Genomic DNA, 20,133 nt, shown 5'->3' with positions numbered 1-20,133 from the left:
GGTGGTGAAGAAGGCGAATGAAATGTTGGCATTCATTTCTAGAGGAATAGAGTATAGGAGCAGGGATGTGATGCTGAGGCTCTATAAGGCGCTGGTGAGACCTCACTTGGAGTACTGTGGGCAGTTTTGGGCTCCTTATTTAAGAAAGGATGTGCTGACGTTGGAGAGGGTTCAGAGAAGATTCACTGGAATGATTCCGGGAATGAGAGGGTTAACATATGAGGAAAGTTTGTCCGCTCTTGGACTGTATTCCTTGGAGTTTAGAAGAATGAGGGGAGACCTCGTAGAAACATTTCGAATGTTAAAAGGCATGGACAGAGTGGATGTGGCAACGACATAGGCAGGAAGAGGGACGAGGTCCTGAAGTGTGAGTTTCGGGAACTAGGCAGAAGACTGAAGAACAGGACCTCAAGGGTGGTGTTCTCAGGATTGCTGCCAGTGCTATGTGACAGTGATGGTAAGAATTGGAGGAGATGGCAGTTGAATGTGTGGCTGAGGAGTTGGTGCAGGGAGCAGGGTTTTAGATTTTTAGATCACTGGGATCTCTTCAGGTGAAGGTGGGACCTGTACAGATTGGATGGGTTGCACCTGAACTCGAGGGGGAGCAATATCCTTGCAGGTAGGTTTGCTAGCATGGTTCGGGAGGGTTTAAACTAATTTGCGAGGGGGATGGGACCCAGAGCGATAGAGCAGTGAAAGAAGTGCGTGGAGTAAAGCCAGATCTACCATACAGAGAGGCTTTGAGGAAAGAGAAGCAGAATAAACGGTGTAAAGACAGTAAGGTAGAAGGGCTGAAATGTGTGTACCTCAATACAAGAAGCATCAGGAACAAAGGTGATGAACTGAGAGCTGATACATACATGGAATTATGATGTAGTGGCCATTACAGAGACTTGGCTGGCATCAGGGCAGGAATGGATTCTCAATATTCCTGGATTTCAGTGCTTTAAAAGGGATAGAGAGGGTGGAAAAAGGGGAGGAGGGGTGGCATTACTGGTCAGGGATGCTATTACAGCTACAGAAAGGGTGGGTAATGTAGCAGGATCCTCTTTTGAGTCAATATGGGTGGAAGTCAGGAACAGGAAGGGAGCAGTTACTCTACTGGGGGTATTCTATAGGCCCCCTGGTAGCAGCAGAGATACAGAGGAGCAGATTGGGAGGCAGATTTTGAAAAGGTGCAAAAATAACAGGGTTGTTATCATGGGTGACTTTAACTTCCCTAATACTGATTGGCACCTGATTAGTTCCAAGGGTTTAGATGGGGCAGAGTTTGTTAAGTGTGTCCAGGATGGATTCTTGTCACAGTATGTGGACAGGCCGAGCAGGGGGAATGCCATACTAGATCTAGTACTAGGTAATGAACCGGGTCAGGTCACAGTTCTCTCAGTGGGTGAGCATCTGGGGGACAGTGACCACTGCTCCCTGGCCTTTATAATTATCATGGAAAAGGATAGAATCAAAGAGGACAGGAAAATTTTTAATTGGGGAAAGGCAAATTATGAGGCTATAAGGCTAGAACTTGCAGGTGTGAATTGGGATGATGTTTTTGCAGGGAAATGTACTATGGACATGTGGTCGATGTTTAGAAATCTCTTGCGGGATGTAAGGGATAAATTTGTCCCAGTGAGGAAGATAAAGAATGGTAGGGTGAAGGAACCATGGGTGACAAGTGAGGTGGAAAATCTAGTCAGGTGGAAGAAGGCAGCATACATGAGGTTTAGGAAGGAAGGATCAGATGGGTCTATTGAGGAATATAGGGAAGCAAGAAAGGTGCTTAAGAAGGGGCTGAGAAGAGCCAGAAGAGGGCATGAGAAGGGCTTGGCAAGTAGGGTAAAGGAAAACCCCAAGGCATTCTTCAATTATGTGAAGAAAAAAAGGATGCCAGGAGTGAAAGTAGGACCGATTAGAGGTAAAGGTGGGAAGATGTGCCTGGAGGCTGTGGAAGTGAGCAAGGTCCTCAATGAATACATCTCTTTGGTATTCACCAATGAGAGGGAACTTGATGATGGTGAGGACAATATGAGTGAGGTTGATGTTCTGGAGCATGTTGATATTAAAGGAGAGGAGGTGTTGGAGTTGTTAAAATACATTAGGACAGATAAGTCCCTGGGGCCTGATGGAATATTCCCCAGGCTGCTCCACGAGGCAAGAGAAGAGATTGCTGAGCCTCTGGCTAGGATCTTTATCTCCTCGTCATCCATGGGAATGGTACCGGAGGATTGGAGGGAGGCGAATGTTGTTCACTTGGTTGAAAAAGGTAGTAGGGATAGTCCGGGTAATTATAGACCAGTAAGCCTTACGTCTGTGGTGGGAAAGCTGTTGGAAAAGATTCTTAGAGATAGGATCTATAGACATTTAGAGAATCATGGTCTGATCAGGGACAGTCAGCATGGCTTTGTGAAGGGCAGATTGTGTCTAACAAGCCTGATAGAGTTCTTTGAGGAGGTGACCAGGCATATAGATGAGGGTAGTGCAGTGGATGTGATCTATATGGATTTTAGTTAGGCATTTGACAAGGTTCCACATGGTAGGCTTATTCAGAAAGTTAGAAGGCATGGGATCCAGGGAAGTTTGGCCAGGTGGATTCAGAACTGGCTTGCCTGCACAAGGCAGAGGGTGGTGGTGGAGGGAGTACATTCAGATTGGAGGATTGTGATTAGTGGTGTCCCACAAGGATCTGTTCTGGGACCTCTACTTTTCGTGATTTTTATTAACAACCTAGGTAATGGGGTAGAAAGGTGGGTTGGCAAGTTTGCAGACGACACAAAGGTTGGTGGTGTTGTAGATAGTGTGGAGGATTGTCAAAGATTGCAGAGAGACATTGATAGGATGCAGAAGTGGGCTGAGAAGTGGCAGATGGAGTTCAACCCAGAGAAGTGTGAGGTGGTACACTTTGGAAGGACAAACTCCAAGGCAGAGTACAAAGTAAATGGCAGGATACTTGGTAGTGTGGAGGAGCAGAGGGATCTCGGGGTACATGTCCACAGATCCCTGAAAGTTGCCTCACAGTTGGATAGGGTAGTTAAGAAAGCTTATGGGATGTTAGCTGTCATAAGTCGAGGGATAGAGTTTAAGAGTCGCGAAGTAATGATGCAGCTCTATAAAACTCTGGTTAGGCCACACTTGGAGTACTGTGTCCAGTTCTGGTCACCTCACTATAGGAAGGATGTGGAAGCATTGGAAAGGGTACAGGGGAGATTTACCAGGATGCTGCCTGGTTTAGAAAGTATGAATTATGATCAGAGATTAAGGGAGCTAGGGCTTTAATCTTTGGAGGGAAGGAGGATGAGAGGAGACATGATAGAGGTGTACAAGATAATAAGAGGAATAGATAGAGTGGATAGCCAGCGCCTCTTCCCCAGGGCACCACTGCTCAATACAAGAGGACATGGCTTTAAGGTAAGGGGTGGGAAGTTCAAGAGGGATATTAGAGGAAGGTTTTTTACTCAGAGAGTGGTTGGTGCGTGGAATGCACTGCCTGAGTCAGTGGTGGAGACAGATACACTGGTGAAGTTTAAGAGACTACTAGACAGGTATATGGAGGAATCTAAGGAGGGGGCTTATATGGGAGGCAGGGTTTGAGGGCCGGCACAACATTGTGGGCCGAAGGGCTTGTACTGTGCTGTACTATTCTATGTTCTATGTTCTAATTTGAATTAATTTATATGGTTTCCTTCCAATTTTGTTATATAAATGTGATTTGACAGTTATTGTTTTTTCATCTTGTATTTAGATGATTGTAAGACGTCTTGCTCTGGGTGTTGGTTCCTAATTGTTTTTTTTGTAGTTAGTGGGTTTTTTTTTAGTTAGTTGGGGTTCTCTTTTTCTCCTTCCCTTTCTTGTATAATTTTTTTTATTAGCATATACAAGTTTTTTTCTTCACTTTATTAATTATAAATATATACTAATTTGTTGAACTTTTGTATTTTATAGCTGTAGAAGATTATATATCAATAAAAAGATTTTAAAAATGAAAATGAGATTTCAACATGCAGGTCAATGAGCAAAAATATCAGGTTGGTAATGGATCTCAAGAGTGAGTTTGTTGAATGCCTACAAGAAAGCTTATTGTTGAGCCGACTAGGGGATCAGCTATACTGAACTGGGTGTTAATGTAATGAACTGGAGGTGATTAGGGAGCTTAAGGTAAAAAAACCCTTAGGAGGCAGTGATCAGAATATGGTTGAGCTCAACTTGACATGGTAAATGCGGGCTCACTCTTAAGTTTTAGGAATAAATTGGATAGGTACATGGATGGGAGAGGTCTGAAGGGCTATGGACTGAATGCAGGTCAATGGGACTAGCGGAATAATGTTTCGGCACAGACTAGAAGGGCCGAATCGCCTGTTTTCTGTGCTGTAGTGTTCTATGGTTCTAAGAAAGTAAAGTCTGATGTAGCAATATTTCAGTGGAGTAAAGGAAATTACAGCGGTATGATTAAGAAGTTGGCCAAAGTAAATTGGAAGGAGCTGCTGGCAGGGATCACAGACAAGCAGCAATAGTTGAGTTTCTGGGAAAAATGAGGAAGGTGCAGGATAGATATATTCCAAAAACTAAGAAACACTCAAATGGCAAAATAGTACAACCATGGATGAAAAGGGAAGTCAAAGCTAATGTAAAAGCAAAAGAGGGCAGACAACAATGCAAAAACTAGTGGTAAGACAGATGATTGTGAATCCTTTAAAAACCTATAGAGAGCAACTAAAAGAATCATTCAGAGGGTAAAGATGAAATATGAAAGCAAGCTAGCAAACAATATCAAAGTGTACAGTAAAAACTTTTCCAAGTATGTAAAAAATAAGAGAAATGAGTGGAGATAGGACTGCTAAAAAATGAGGCCAGAGAAATAATAACGGGGCCAAAGGATGCCAGATGAATTAAATGAGTATTTTGCATCAATCTTTACCGTGAAGATGCAGGCAGTGTGCCAAATGTTGAAGGGTGTGAGGGAAGAGAAGTGAGTGCAGTTACTATTACAAGGGAGAAGATGCTCAGAAAGCTGAAATACCTAAAGTCACCGATGAAGTCACCCTAGGGTTCTGAAAGAAGTAGCAATAGAGATTGTGGAGGCACCAGTAATGATCTTTCAAAAATCATTGGACTCTGGTATGGTGCCAGAAGACTGGAAAATTGCAAATGTCATTCCACTCTTTAAGAAAAGAGGAAGGCAGCTGAAAGGAAATTATAGACTAGTTACCATGACTTCAGTGGTTGGGAAAATGACAATGAAATAAAAGAGCTAATCAATTACAAAAGGAAAGCTTTCTGTGCCTGGCAGAAGAACATCAATTGCAAGGCTACAAGGGAAGCCCACTCCAAAGCTAAGGCTGTAGTCCAGCGTAGAGTAAGAGAAAAAGAATCAGTGGTGCACTGAGAGGGCTCTAGAAGTACAGCAGCTTGTTGACTCTGGTGATATCAGGGGTTTCTTTATTACCACCAAAACCTAAACGACTGAGGCCTAAATCAGGTACATTCTAGTAAATCTTCTCTGTACTCTCTCTATTTTGTTGATATCCTTCCTATAATTCGGTGACCAAAACTGTACAGAAAACTCCAAATTTGGCCTCACCAATGCCTTGTACATAATCTGTAAGATGCCAAGTCTTTAAATAGGGATGCATCCATGAAATTTTCACCTTATTTCTCCAGCAGAACAGGGTGTTGATGATGGTCAGGTCACGTTCAACACACTTGGAGAGTAAGAGCACTCCACTGGAATTGATGTTGCCCACACCTTCCTTCCCAAATGTGCCTTTCCAGGAGTCGCTGTCCCTGACAACTTTGGCATTGAGTTCTCCAAGAAAAATGACCTTATCTTCCTTGGAATATCTGATAGTATGCAGGCTAGGTTGGCATAGAAGGTCTCCTTAACATCATCTGGTGAGCCTAGGGTTGGAGCGTAGGCATTCACATCTGCAGCCATTTGGTTGTTATCGAGCTGAAGGTACATGGTCATGAGGCATTCATTGATGCCAACAGGCAATTCAGGGAGGTGACTGATGATGCTGTTCTTTATGGTGAATCCAACTCCATGGATTCTGGGTTCATCTGTCGATTTCCCCTTCCAGAAAAAGGTGTATCAGCCAATCACAGTTCAGAGAGGGCAGCAAAGTCAATCTGGAACCTTCTCGGCTCTCTTGAGATGATGGCAGTACGTCTTTCAGGATGATTGCTGGTTTCACTGTCCACAAGTGTCCGCACATTCCAGGCTCCAAACTTCATATGTTTTTGTTTCAGACCACAGTTTGGTGATCCCACTGGACACAATCCAGTCAGGAGTGAGGAGGCAGGCTATTTTTAGGGCACCTTTTCTAGCCCCTTCCCCATGTGGGGTGAGCAGAGCAGGTCCTGTGTGCCTGCTTTTGGATGGGAGCTCCCAGACTTCACTGTCCTGCTCCTGTCACCACTTAGTCACCATAGAGCTTTGTTCAAGTAGGTCAATAGGATTACAAAACCAGGAGAAACGTCTGTGTGTCAGGTCTCCTAACATGGGGAGACTGATGCACAAACAGCCACCACATGATCCTTGACAGAGAAAGGGCCAAAATCCAATGGCATTGGGACCAAGACTACTGGGGGCCCTCTTCTGCTGCAACCTTCCTCCACCTTTGTAGCCGTTGTGGTGGTCCTCGTAGTTCTGTAATTCCAGAGACTCTAATTTAGCACCATCTTCTGCTACTCTGCCATTGAGGTTGGGCCATGCTTTGTCTGGATCCTCTCCCTTGCTCTTACCACCATGGGTGACCCTACCAGGAGCTAAGCTCCAGACAGCATCGCTCAAGTTCTCAGGATCACACAAGCCTCTCCACCACAACAAGGTGGCGGTACCCCAGGGAGGATTTTGGCCAGTAGCCTGTAGCTGTAATAGTGTTACATTAACCATTATGCTACCATGCTGCCCCATGATATAGTACATTTCGGGCCCATCAGCCCATGGTGTTGCGCTGACTTTTTAGACCTACTCCAAGATCAGTCAACCTGACCCTTCCCTTCCAGACAGGCCTCCAGTTTTCTTTCATCCATGTGCCTATCTAACAGTCTCCTAAATGTCCTTAATGTATCTGCCTCTGCCACCATACCTGGCAGTGCACTCCGTGCATCCACCATCTGACATCTCCCCCTATAATTTCTACCAATCACCTTAAAGTTATCCCTTCTTGTATTAGCCATTGCCACCATGGCAAAAAGGGGCTGGCTGTCTACTCTAATGGTTTTATTTTAACACCTAGAATGGTACTTAAACAATTTAACTATTGGAGCAGAGAGTTGGTATAACACTGTCCAAGTCTAGTCAAGAACCAATGAGTTAAAGTATTGAGTACAGGAAATGGGATGTTTTGTTAAAGTTATATGAGGCATTGGTGAGACCTAATTTGGAACATAGTTTGCAGCTTTGGTCTCCAACCTGCAGGAAAGATGCAAATAAGGTTAAAAGAGAACAGAGAAAATTTACAAGGATGTTGCTGGGTCTGAAAGACCTGAATTATCATGAAAGATTAAATAAGTTAGGGCTTTATTCCTTGGAACGTAGAAAGGAGGAGATTTGATAGAGGCATACAAAATTATGGCTTTCTCTACTGAGGGTGGGTGAGATTACAACAAGATGTCATGAGTTAAGGGTGAAAGGTGAAAAGTTTAAGGGGAACATTAGGGGAAACTTCTTCACTCAGAGGGTTGTGAGAGTGTGGTATGAGCTGCCAGTGCAAGTGGTGCATGTGAGTTAAGAGAAGTTTGGATAGGTACAAAGGTTACTGTATGAGGAACGTCTGGCAGCTCTTGGGCTGTATTCCCTGGAGTTCGGGAGAATGAGAGGGAATCTCATAGAAACATTCTGAATGTTAAAAGGCTTGAACAGATTAGATATGGGAAAGTTATTTCCCATGGTAGGAGAGTCTAGGACAAGAGGGTACAACTTCAGGATTGAAGGACGTCCATTTAGAACAGATGTGGAGAAATTACTTTAGTCAGAGGGTGGTAAATCTGTGGAATTTGTTTCCTCGAGCGGCTGTGGAGGCCAAGTCATTGGGTGTATTTAAGGCAGAGATAGATAGGTTCTTCGTTAGCCAGGGCAACAAAGGGTATGGGGAGAAGGCAGGGGAGTGGGGATGACTGGAAAAATTGGATCAGCCCATGATTGAATGGCCAAGCAGATGTGATGGGCCGAATGGCCTACTTCTGCTCCTATATCTTATGGTCTCATGGATTGAGGTATGGAGAACTACGGCCCTGGTGAAGATCAGACTGTTTAAATGATTTGGCATGGACTAGATGGGCCAAGGGGCCTGTTTCTGTGCTGTACTTTTTTATGACTCTGTAACCCAATCTACCTCCAAGCATTGGAACACAGTGCAGTAGTTGTTATGAAATTCATAACCACGAGGCAACTCTTCATAACTAAAACCCTCTAAAACAAGCAACATCCAGATGAATCAGCTGGGCTCTTTCTCCAGAGCAATAATATTAATTCCTGAGTGTGTGACCAGAGCTACACACAATAAGACAAGTGTGACAACTAGTTGCAATAACCTGGTTAAGAACATGTTCTATTGTTTTCCTACTGTTATGCTGTTAGGTATTTTATTTTCTGTATCTTTTCTGTAAAATGCAGTGTGTTCTGTTAGTTAAGCTTCGTAGTCAGTATTTTGGTTTCTGCTAAAATGAGGAGTTGTTTGCTCATCTTAGGAATGTTGTGTTAGCCACTTGGGTTTGTCTTGATAAAATTTTGTTCATTGGGATACCATGGAATATTTGAGAGAGCTGGGTGGCATCAGATTTCTAGGGGACTGTGGTTGGTTTTGGGTCTTTTGTTTGCAGGTGTTGGAGGAAGAAGGAGGTGTGGAGAAGAGCAGAAAGAAAAACACTCGTGGAACCCTGCAGAAGGAGAGAGATTGTTGTCAGAAGTGCTGTGTGCAGACAAATGGTTCCAAAAAGTAAGTGCCAATACTTCTGAGTTAGCCAGTTCACTTGTAATGGTTCTCAAGGGAAGTTTTAACTTTGGTTGGTGTCTTTCATGCAGAATGTGGGTTCAGCGCCATGAAGTAATTAAAGCAAAGCACCTGACTATCCAGCAATGAACTCCAATGTTTCTGTGCATACTTAGACTGGTTTAACTTTAGTGGGCCCTTCACCTGTTACTGTTTGTTAAGGTTGAAATATCTGTAAATATATTTCCACTTGAAGACATGGGGCAGTAGTTATACTGCTTTCATCATAGCTTCCATTCCCTCAAAGGAACATTCCAACTTTTCTGTTTGGTCGAGCCCAAATCATACCGACCCCATGCAATGCTGAGTCATGTGGTAGTTAGTCAGATCTACTTAACAAACCAGGTTTATTACGAGCCATGGGAGAGGGATACATAGTGATTTGTGAAGCTGCAACATAAAGTTTCAACTCTTATATTCAATGTCCTGGCCTATAAAGGTCCAGGATCTGCAGAATTTCTGTGTCAATGATGCCTGGAATACGCTGCCAGGGGTGTTGTGGAAGCAGCTGCAACAGTGGCATTCAAGAGGTTTTTAGACCAATATATGAAGATGCAGGGAATGGAGAGATGGGCATCACATGCGGGCAATATGGCTTCATTTAGAGCGAGAGAGTGAGCAATTTCAAGTTCCTGGGTGTCAAGATCTCTGAGGATCTAACCCAACATATTGATGCAGCAATAAAGAAAGCAAGACAGCAGCTATATTTCATTTGGAGTTTGAGAAGATTTGGTTTGTTACCTAGACACTCAAACTTCTACAGATGGACCGTGGAGAACATTCTGACAGGCTGGTGGTGGGGCTACTGCAAAGTATTGAAAAAAGCCACAGAAAGTTGTAAAATCAGTCAACTCCATTCAGAGTGCAAGTCTTTGTAGTATCTAAGACATCTTCAAGGAGTGGTGCCCTCAGAAAGGCAGCATCCATCATTAAGGGCTTCATCACCCAGGGCATGCCCTCTTCTCATTGTTACCATCAGGAAGGAGGTACAGAAGCCTGAAGGCACACACTCAATGATTCAGGAACAATTTCCTCCCCCCTGCCATCTGATTCCTAAATGGACATTGAAATCATGAACACTACCTCACTTTTATTTCTGTTATTGCACTATTTTTAACCTAGCTATTTAATATACATATATATACTTACTGTAATTGATATACATTTTTTGGCTATATTATCATGTATTGCATTGTGCTGCTGCCGCGACGTTGGTAGGTGCACATTAGAGGAGCACAGTACCTGAGAGTAGGAGAACTCCACCCCAGTGATGGAGAACATTACTTCACCAGCGGACATCAGCACGTATGGTGGGATTTGCCACGCAATATGAACTACATTTGCTTTGATATCTTCGGTCTTCCAGATCTTCAACTTGTTTTCATTGGGCTAACGACATAAGAACACAGGAGTTATTGCACCTCCCAAAAATAGAGACACTGTGACTATATGTTAAGGACCTAATGATTTAAAGAGTAAAGATGAGCTTTTTCTGTCACATGTATGTCAAAGCATACAATGAACTGTGTCATTTGCATCAACAGCCCACACAGTAGAGGATGTGGTAGGGACAGCCTCCAAGTGGAAACATGTTTCTGCCATCAACATATCTTAGTAACCCAAACACATACATCCTTTGGAATGTGGCATAAACTGGAGCACCTGGAGGAGACCCACATGGTCATGGGGAGAACATCCACGTTCCTTGCAGTCAACACTGGGAAATGAACACAGATCTTCTGGTTGCAGGCATGGTAAAGTGCTATGTTAACCAATATACTACTGTACAGATCCATGTTAACATGAGCTTCGTGGGAAGATCAGAATGGTCCTCCCAGAAAGCAGATGTTAAATTCTTCACCAAAATCACTGATGATGATTTCTTATCAAGGTGTTCAAACTTCATTCAAAATTTTCTCTTCTCCCTTCTCCCATGGGACAAAAATATACAATAACACTAGGCTCAAGAACAGCTTCTATCCTGCTGTTACAAGACCAATAAGGTGGACTCATGACATCACAATCCAAATTGTCATGGTCTTCTGCCTTATTGTCTGCTTGCGGTGTACTCCGTCTATAATGTTAACACAATATTCTGCATTCAGTCATTGATTTTGCCTCGTATTGCCTCATCACACTGATGTGATGCAATGATCTGTATCAATAGCAGCAAAACAGTATGTTTCTCACAGCATTACTTGTGACAATAATAAACCAATTTACCAACCTAGGTGTAAAGTTTAGAGTTTAGATACGCAATAATTGCAGAACCACAGTTGGATTATTTTAAAAACGCAAACACGAGGAAATCTGCAGATGCTGGAAATTCAAGCAACACACACAAAATGCTGGTGGAATACAGCAGGCCATGCAGCATCTATAAGAGGAGGTACAGTCGACGTTTCGGGCTGAGACCCTTCGTCAGGACTAGCGAAGAGTCCTGACGAAGGGTCTGACGAAGGGTCACCTAGTGACCCTGATGCTGAACCATCAAGATTTGCAATTGTCAGACAGGTAATTGCCGGAGTTTCTGATGTAAAGATTTCACTTACTATTACATCCACAATCATGGTGTACGCTGCTCCAAAGTCTAACAGCCCCAAATCCACATCGTATTTCATCATTCCGACTGTACACTGTCCCTGGTAGCTGTGTGGAGATCAAAGATTCACAACCATGGTTAAGTATCCTACTGTGTGAGAATTCTGACACGGAATGAGGCCACGCCATTACTGTGTACATGCCCTGATATCAGTCTCCTACTGTGACAGAGACACTACAGAGAAGATCCACCAAGATGCTGTCTGCTGTGGTGGGCTGTAGTAGTAAGGGGAGATTAAACAGTCACAACACGCTGGAGGAACTCAGCAGGTCGGGCAGCATCTGTGGAAACTATCAGTCAACGTTTCAGGCTGGAACCCTTTGTCAGGACTGAAGAGGGAAGGGGCAGAGGCCTATAAAGAAGGTGGGGGGAGGGTGGGAAGGAGAAGGCTGGTAGGGTACAGGTGAAAAACCAGTAAGGGGAAAGATAAAGGGGTGGGGGAGGAGAAGCAGGGAGGCGATAGGCAGGAAAGGTGAAGAAGGAATAGGGGAAAACACAATGGGTAGTAGAAGGAGGCGGAACCATGAGGGAGGTGATAGGCAGCTGGGGGAGGGGGGCAGAGTGACATAGGGAAAGGGGAAGGGAGGGGGAGGGAATTACCGGAAGTTGGAGAATTCAATCTTCGTACCAAGGGGCTGGAGACTACCTAGACGGTATATGAGGTGTTGCTCCTCCAACCTGAGTTTAGCCTCATCGTGGCAGTAGAGGAGGCCATATATGGACATATCCGAATGGGAATGTGAAGCAGAATTGAAGTGGGTGGCAACCGGGAGATCCGGTCTGTTGTGGCGGACAGAGTGGAGGTGCTCGACGTAGTGGTCCCCCAATCTGCATTGGGTTTCACTGATGTAGAGGAGGCCACACCGGATGCAATAGATGACCCCAGCAGACTCACAAGTGAAGTGTTGCCTCACCTGGAAGGACTGTTTGGGGCCCTGAATGGTGGCAAGAGAGGAGCTGTAGGGACAGGTGTAGCACTTACGTTTACAGGGATAAGTGCCAGGTGGGAGATCTGTGGGGAGGGACCGATCCCTGCGGAAAGTGGAGAGGGAAAGATTAAACAGTGTTTTCTCTGGAATGTAGGAGACTGAGGACTGACCTTTAAGGGGATTATTCAGGGGCATAGACAAGGTAGATAGAGTGCTTTTCCATAAGAGCATAAGATCTGGAGCAGAATTAGGCCATTTGGCCCATCGAGTTTGCTCTGCCATCTCATCATGGCTGATCCAATTTTCCTCTCAGTCCCAATCTCTTGCCTTTTCCCCATATTCCTTCATGCTCTGACCAATGATGAATCTATCAGCCTCTGCCTTAAATATACATAAAGAGATGGCCTCCACAGCTGCCTGTGGCAAAGAATTACACAGATTCACCACTCTCTGGCTAAAGAAATTCCTCCTCACCTCAAATCTAAAAGGATGCCCTCTATTCTGAGGCTATGTCCTCTGTCTTAGTCTTTCCTACCATAGGAAACATCCTCTCCACATCCAGTTTATCAAGTCTTTTCACCATTCGATAGGTTGCAATGAGGTCACCCCTCATTCTTTTGAATTCTAGTGAATACAGTCCCAGAGTCACCAAACACTCTTCATATGACAGTCATTCAATCCTAACATCATTTTTGTTAACCATCTTTAAATCCTCTCCAGTTTTAGCACATCCTTTCTAAGATAAAGTACCTAAAACTGCTCACAATACTCCAAGTGAGACCTCACCAGTGCTTTATAAAGTCTCAATATTACATCTTTGCTTTTATAGTCCAGTCCTCTTGAAACGAATGCTAACATTGCAGTTGCCTTCCTCACCACAGACTCAACCTGCAAATTAAGCTTTAGGGAATCCTGCACAAGCACTGTTAAGTCCCTTTGCGCCTCCGTTTTTTGTAGTTTCTCTCCATTTAGAAAATAGTCAACCCTTTCATTTCTTCTACCAAAGTGCACGACCACACAATTCCTGACACTGTATCTATCTGACAATCTATCTGAGCCTTCTGTTGCCGCTCTACTTCCACAAAACTACCTGCCCCTTCACCTATCTTCATATTGTCTGCAAACTTGACAAGAAAGCCAACAATGCCATCATCCAAATTATTGATATATGATGTGTAGTATATTCTTCTCAGTTTATTTATTTTCCTCTAAATTCCCACAAGAAAATCAATCTCAATGAAGTATATGGTATCCTCTGCCTCCAGAGGTGTGTTAATTTCGTATGCAGTTAATTTTGTACAAACATCACTGCCTGTTTGTAAGCTGTTATTACTCATTCTCTGCATGGGTTAATATGGATTTCAATTTATAGCACACATGGTAGAAATACATCCTTCTCCATCCACTCTTTGTTTACCCTTGAAAAAGCAAAACTTTTTTTACAAAGTTTTCTCATTAAAAGTCCTCAAGAAAGCGTTTGGCTTGTGTAACTTTTAACTCCCTGCCTAGCTTTGCACACAATGTACTGCGAAGGCAGTCGAGTGAAAAGATAACTCATCTTCAAAGATCAGCCTGTAGACTGGAGACGCATCTGAATGTTGTATGCTACAATGTCAGCTTCTGACCCAAGCAACATCGATCATTGAGCCTTAGAAGTCAGGTCAGAATGTGGTGCATTGATTGTGTCTTTGTAACACTCAGGCAAAACCACAATTAGCATAGCTACAGAACAAGCCTGTGCCAGAGCTGAAGTGACAAGAATGTGAGCAGTGCATGCTAAGCACAGAGCTGAAATGCTAATGGAAAAGGCTCGTATAAACATGGACAAAGCATGCACAGACATAGAGAAAGCTTACATAGAAACCACAATGAGCGCACTCAAGGAGGAATGCGAGGCTGAGGATGCCTTAGCAGAGGCAAAGGTGTATAAAGCAGCAGCTGACTGAGACAGTGGTGGCCTTCTTTCTGGGAAAGTGACTGACAAACCAACTGTTGGTGCAAGCCCTCTGATATAACATGGTTGCTCAAGAGAAGATGAAATCAAAGCAGCAAAGATAGAGACCAGCTTCCCGTCATGCTTCACACTCAAGTCTCACCTAGTCCTTCAACTAAACTTGCTTCAGATTCAAACCCAAAGAAAGATGAACCCTGATTTAAGGTAGAAACTAAGAAGTGCCCAAGGTCACCCAACTTTGCAACATGTGGGTGTTCCTCACTTAGTAAGAGTAGACAAAGGCTGAACAATGACCAGGTGCATCAGTGCTCACCTTTTAACAGAAGTTGCTGCAGAACCAACTGAACATCTCTCACTCACTGCAGGTGACAATAGTTTGAGTGAAATGCTGAGTCTAGCCAGAGAAGACCTGATGCAGTGTCAGTTCAAACGTGGAAAAGAGAGCAGTGGAGAGTTCAGGGAGGGTAGCAAGGAGAACTGGAGAAGTAGCAACAATATAGAAAAGAACACAGATGGTGCATTTACAAAAATTCATTTTAGTAAAAGGAACAATAGCGTGGACTCTTATTCAAATGGGGAGAAGGTTCAAACATCAGAGCTGCAGAGGGACTTAGGAGTCCTCGTGCAAGACTCCCAGAAGGTTAATTTACAGGTTGAGTCTGTGGTAAAGAAGGTAACTGCAATGTTAGCATTTATTTCAAGGGGAATAGAATTTAAATGCAAATAGGTAATGCTGAGACTTTATAAGATACTAGTTAGGCTGCACTTGGAAAATTGTCAATGGTTTTGGGCACCTTATCTCAGAAAGGCTGTGTTGTATTTGGAGAGAGTCCAGAGGAGGTTCACAAGGAAGATTTCGGGAACGAAGGGTTAACACTAAAGGAGCCTTTGGCAACTTTGGGCCTATACTCACTGGAATCTGGAAGAATGCATGGGGATCTCATTGAAACCTATTGAATATTGAAAGCCCTAGATAGGGTGGATGTGGAGAGGATATTTCCTCTGGTGGGGAACTAGAGAGCAACTACTTCCTCTGGTGGGGAAAACTGAGGGGCGATCTTTTAGAACAGAGGTAAGGAGGGATTTTTTTAGCCAGAGAGTAGTGAATCTGTGGAATGCTCTGCTACAGACTGTGGTGGAGGCCAAGTCCATGGGTATATTTAAGGTGGAAGATGACAGTCTCCTGATTGGTCAGGGCATCAAAGGATATGGTGAGAGGGCAGGTGTATGGGATTGAGTGGGAACTGGGATCAGCCATGATGAAAAAGGGGAGCAGACTCAATGGGCTGAATAGCCTAATTTTGCTCCCATGTCTTATGTTCTTATGGTCTTATGGACACATGGTGTTACAAGCACCAGTTGTCCCCAGGAAACTGAGCTAGGAACCTATTGACACTTCAGAAGAATTAGATGCAGATACATCTGCTGGTTCTAGCAGAGTGGGGAGCCAGCAGAGTGTCCATCAGATGTAGCTACTTCCCTGTACATTCCAAAGACATGCTCTGGAACATCAGAAGTCACTAGAAGCAGAGCTGATGGATTTGTTGCAGTCAAAAGGATGGGAAGTCTGCTTACCCTTGCCAACTCTCATTGACTGTGACTGTATTCCCAACAACAGGAATGAAATCCCAACTCCTGAAGCTGCACATCGTCATGCACAGCTTAAGCACATAACTGACTAGATCCCTCCAGTTGACTCTTCTGCTGAGATTCCCCTGTTGCTTGGCAGAGACACTATACATGAACATCAGTTACATGAGCAGTGCAATGGTCAACTTACACCCAACGACTGGACTTTGGTTGAGTCATAGTGGGTGAAATCTCCGTCGATAAAACCATAAGGCCATAAGATATAGGAGCAGAATAAGGCCATTTGGCCCATCAAGTCTGCTCTGCCATTTCATCATGGATGATTCATTTTCTACCTCAGCCCCATTCTCCTGCCTCCTCCCTATATACTTTAATGCCTTGACTACTCAAGAATCTATCAACCTCTGCCTTAAATAACTTGGCCTCCACAGTGCCTGTGGCAACAAGTTCCACAGATTCACCACTCTCTGGCGAAAGAAATTCCTCCTCATTGCCATTCTAAAAAGACGTTCCTCTATTCTGAGGCTATGTGTTCTGGCCTAAACAACATCGGGATAGGAAACATCCTCTCCACATCCACTCTATCAAGGCTTTTCAACATTCAATAGGTTTCAAAGAGATCATCCCTCATTCTTCTGAATTCCAGTGAGTATAGGCCCAGAGTATACCAAACACACTTCATGTGACCAGCCTTTCAGTCCCAGAATCATTTTTGTGAACCTCCTTTGAAAGCTCTCCAATGTCAGCATATCTTTTCTTAAGTAAGAGGCCCAAAACTGCTAACAATACTCCAAGTAAGGCCTCACCCATGTTTTATAAAGTCTCAGCATTACATCCTTTCTTTTATAATCTAGCCCTCTTGAAATGAATGCTAACATTGCATTTACTTTCCTTACCACAGACTCAACCTGCAAATTAACTTTTAGGGAATACTACAGAAGGATGCCTAAATTCCTTTGCATCTCAGATTTTTAAAATTTGTCTCCATTTAGAAAATAGTCTACCCTTTTATTTCTTCTACCAAAGTGCATGACCGCAAACTTTCCAACACTGTATTCCATCTGCCACTTCTTTGCCCACACTCCCAATCTGTCTAAGTCCTTATGAAGTGTCTTTACTTCCTCAAAACTACCTGTCCATCCACCTATCTTTGTATCATCCATAAATGCTACCAGAAAGTCATCAATTCCATTATCCATGTTATTGACATATAACATAAGAAGAATTGGTCCCAACACAGACCCCTGTGGAACACCACTAGTCACTGCAGCCAACCAGAAAAGGCTCCCTTCATTCACACTCTTCGCCTCCTGCCAATCAGCCACTGCTTTATCCATTCTGGAATCTTTTCTGCCATTCCATGGGCTCATAACTTGTTAAGCAGACTCATGTGTGGCACTTATTTAAAGGCCTTCTGAAAATCCAAGTACACAACATCAACTGATTCTCCTTACTCTATCCTGCTTGTTATTTCTTCAAAAAATTCCAATCGTTAGGCAAAAATTGTCTTTGAAGAAACCATGCTGACTATGGTCTATTTTATCAGGTGCCTCCAAGCACCCCGAAAGCACATCCTGCACAATCGACTCCAACATCTTCCTAACTATTGAGGTCAGACTAACTGGCCTGTAGTTTTCTTTCTTCTGCCTCTTTCCCTTCTTGAAGAGTGGAGTACCGTTTGCAATTGTCCAATCCTCCAGAACCATTCCAGAATCAACTGATTCTTGAAATATCATTATCAATGCTTCCACAATCTCTTCAGCCACCTCCTTCAGAACCTTGGGGTGTATACCATCTGGTACGGGTCACTTATCGACCTTCAGTTTCCCAAGAAATTCCTCCCTAGTAAAGGCAACTTCATACTCTCTGCCCCCGACACTTTCGAACTTCTGACATACTGCTTGTGTCTTCCACTGTGAAGACTGATGCAAAATACTTATTTAGTTCGTCCGCCATTTTCTTGTCCCCCTTATGAGACTGATTGAATTTTTTGAGGATGTGAATAAACACATTGATGAAGGAAGAGCAGTAGATGTAGTGTATATGGATTTCAGCAAGGCATTTGACAAAGTACCCCATGCAAGGCTTATTGAGAAAGTAAGGAGGCATGGGATCCAAGGAGACTTGCTTAATGGATCGAGAACTGGCTTGCCCACAGAAGGCAAAGAGTGGTTGTAGACGGGTCATATTCTGCATGGAGACCGGTGCCCAGTGGTGTGCCTCAGGGGTCTGTTCTGGGACCCTTACTCTTCGTGATTTTTATAAATGACCTGGATGAGGAAGTGGAGGGATGGGTTAGTAAGTTTGCTGATGACACAAAGGTTGGAAGTGTTGTGGATAGTGTGGAGGGCTGTCAGAGTTTATAGCGGTACATTGATAGGATGCAAAACTGGGCTGAGAAGTGGCAGATGGAGTTCAACTCAGATAAGTGTGAAGTGGTTCATTTTGGTAGGTCAAATTTGATTGCAGAATATAGTATTAATGGTAAGACTCTTGGAAGTGTGGAGGGTCAGAGGGATATTGGGGTCCGAGTCTATAGGACGCTCAAAGCAGCTGCGCGGGTTGACACTGTGGTTAAGAAGGCATACGGTGTATTGGCCTTCATTAATCGTGGAATTGAATTTAGGAGCCGAGAGGTAATGTTGCAGCTATATAGGACCCTGGTCAGACCCCACTTGGAGTCCTGTGCTCAGTTCTGGTCACCTCACTACAAGAAGGATGTGGAAGCCATAGAAAAGGTGTAGAGGAGATTTACAAGGATGTTGCCTGGATTGGGGAGCATGCCTTATGAAAACAGGTTGAGTGAACTCGGCCTTTTCTCCTTGGAGTGATGGAGGATGAGAGGTGACCTGATAAAGTTGTATAAGAGTATGAGAGGCATTGATCGTGTGGATAGTCAGAGGGTTTTTCCCAGGGCTGAAATGGTTTCCACAAGAGGACACAGGTTTAAGGTGCTGGGGAGTAGGTACAGAGGAGATGTTAGGGTTAAGTTTTTTTACACAGAGAGTGGTGAGTGTGTGGAATGGGCTACCGGCAATGGTGGTGGAGGAGGATACAATAGGGTCTTTTAAGAGACTCTTGGATAGGTACATGGAGCTTAGAAGAATAGAGGGCTATGGGAGAAGTCCAGTAGTTTCTAAGGTAGGGACATGTCCGGCACAACTTTGTGGGCCGAAGGGCCTGTATTGTGCTGTAGGTTTTCTGTTTCTATTACTACATCGCCAGCATAATTTTCCAGTGTTCTGATATCCACTCTCACATCTATTTTATCCTTTATGTTTGCAAAGAATTTTTAGGTATCCTCCTTAATGTCATTGGCTAACTTGGTTTGACTTGCCTTCTGTTGGTTTTTAAAAGCTTCCCAATCCTCTAACTTTCCACGAGGTTTTCCTCTATTAAACACCCTCTTTTTGGCTTTTAAGTTGGTGTTGACTTCTCTTGTTAGCCATGGTTGTGTCATCTTGTCTTTAGAATGCTTCTTCTTCTTTCAGATGTACCGTATATATCTTGTGCCTTTTGAATTGCTTCCAGAAATTCCAGCCATTGCTGCTCTGCCATCATCCCTGCCAGTGCTCTCTTCCAATCAATTTTGGCCAACTCTTCTCTCATACCTCTGTAATTCACTTCACTCCTCTGTAATACTGTTACATTTGACTTCACCTTCTCTTTCACAAATTTCAGGGTGAATTTGATCATATTATGATCACCCTTTTTGATTTTGTCTGCCTTTTACATTGTAACTCATCCTGTTGACAGCAATTTTGCCCTATCATCAGCCTTATCGTGCTAGCAGTCTCACTACACATTGTCTTTGTTTGTAAACCACCTGTCTCATCCTCAGCACAGTCTCTCGTGTTCCCACCCCTCTGCTTAATTAGTTAAACTCTCTTGAACAACTCTAGCAAAGCTGACCAAGGATATTAGTTCACCTCGGGTTCAAGTGTAATCCATCCTTTTTGTATAGGTCATACCTTCCCCAGAAGAGATCCCAATGATGCATGGGATCTGAACCCCTGCCCCCTTGCACCAATTCTTCAGCCACAAATTCACCAGACAAATAATCCTATTCTTACC

The 20,133-nt window shown here is 43.7% G+C and overlaps 1 protein-coding gene across 3 annotated transcripts in view; it reads right to left on the bottom strand.

Annotated features, from left to right (window-relative positions):
* The window catches only part of slc15a2 (solute carrier family 15 member 2), a 243,672-nt gene that overhangs the window by 11,650 nt on the left and 211,889 nt on the right, over positions 1 to 20,133 (bottom strand). For all 3 annotated transcript variants that reach the window (XM_063052514.1, XM_063052516.1, XM_063052515.1), the window contains 2 exons: positions 11,537 to 11,633; positions 10,227 to 10,373 (listed from right to left, as the gene is read on the bottom strand). In XM_063052514.1, the coding sequence (XP_062908584.1) occupies positions 10,227 to 10,373; positions 11,537 to 11,633 (244 nt within the window). The remainder of the gene's footprint in view (positions 1 to 10,226; positions 10,374 to 11,536; positions 11,634 to 20,133) is intronic.

This window comes from Mobula hypostoma, chromosome 6, assembly GCF_963921235.1.
Source record: "Mobula hypostoma chromosome 6, sMobHyp1.1, whole genome shotgun sequence".
Taxonomy (NCBI): Eukaryota; Metazoa; Chordata; class Chondrichthyes; order Myliobatiformes; family Myliobatidae; genus Mobula; species Mobula hypostoma.
Note: the sequence above shows the minus strand (reverse complement) of the source record. Positions and strands in the feature narration are given on the sequence as shown.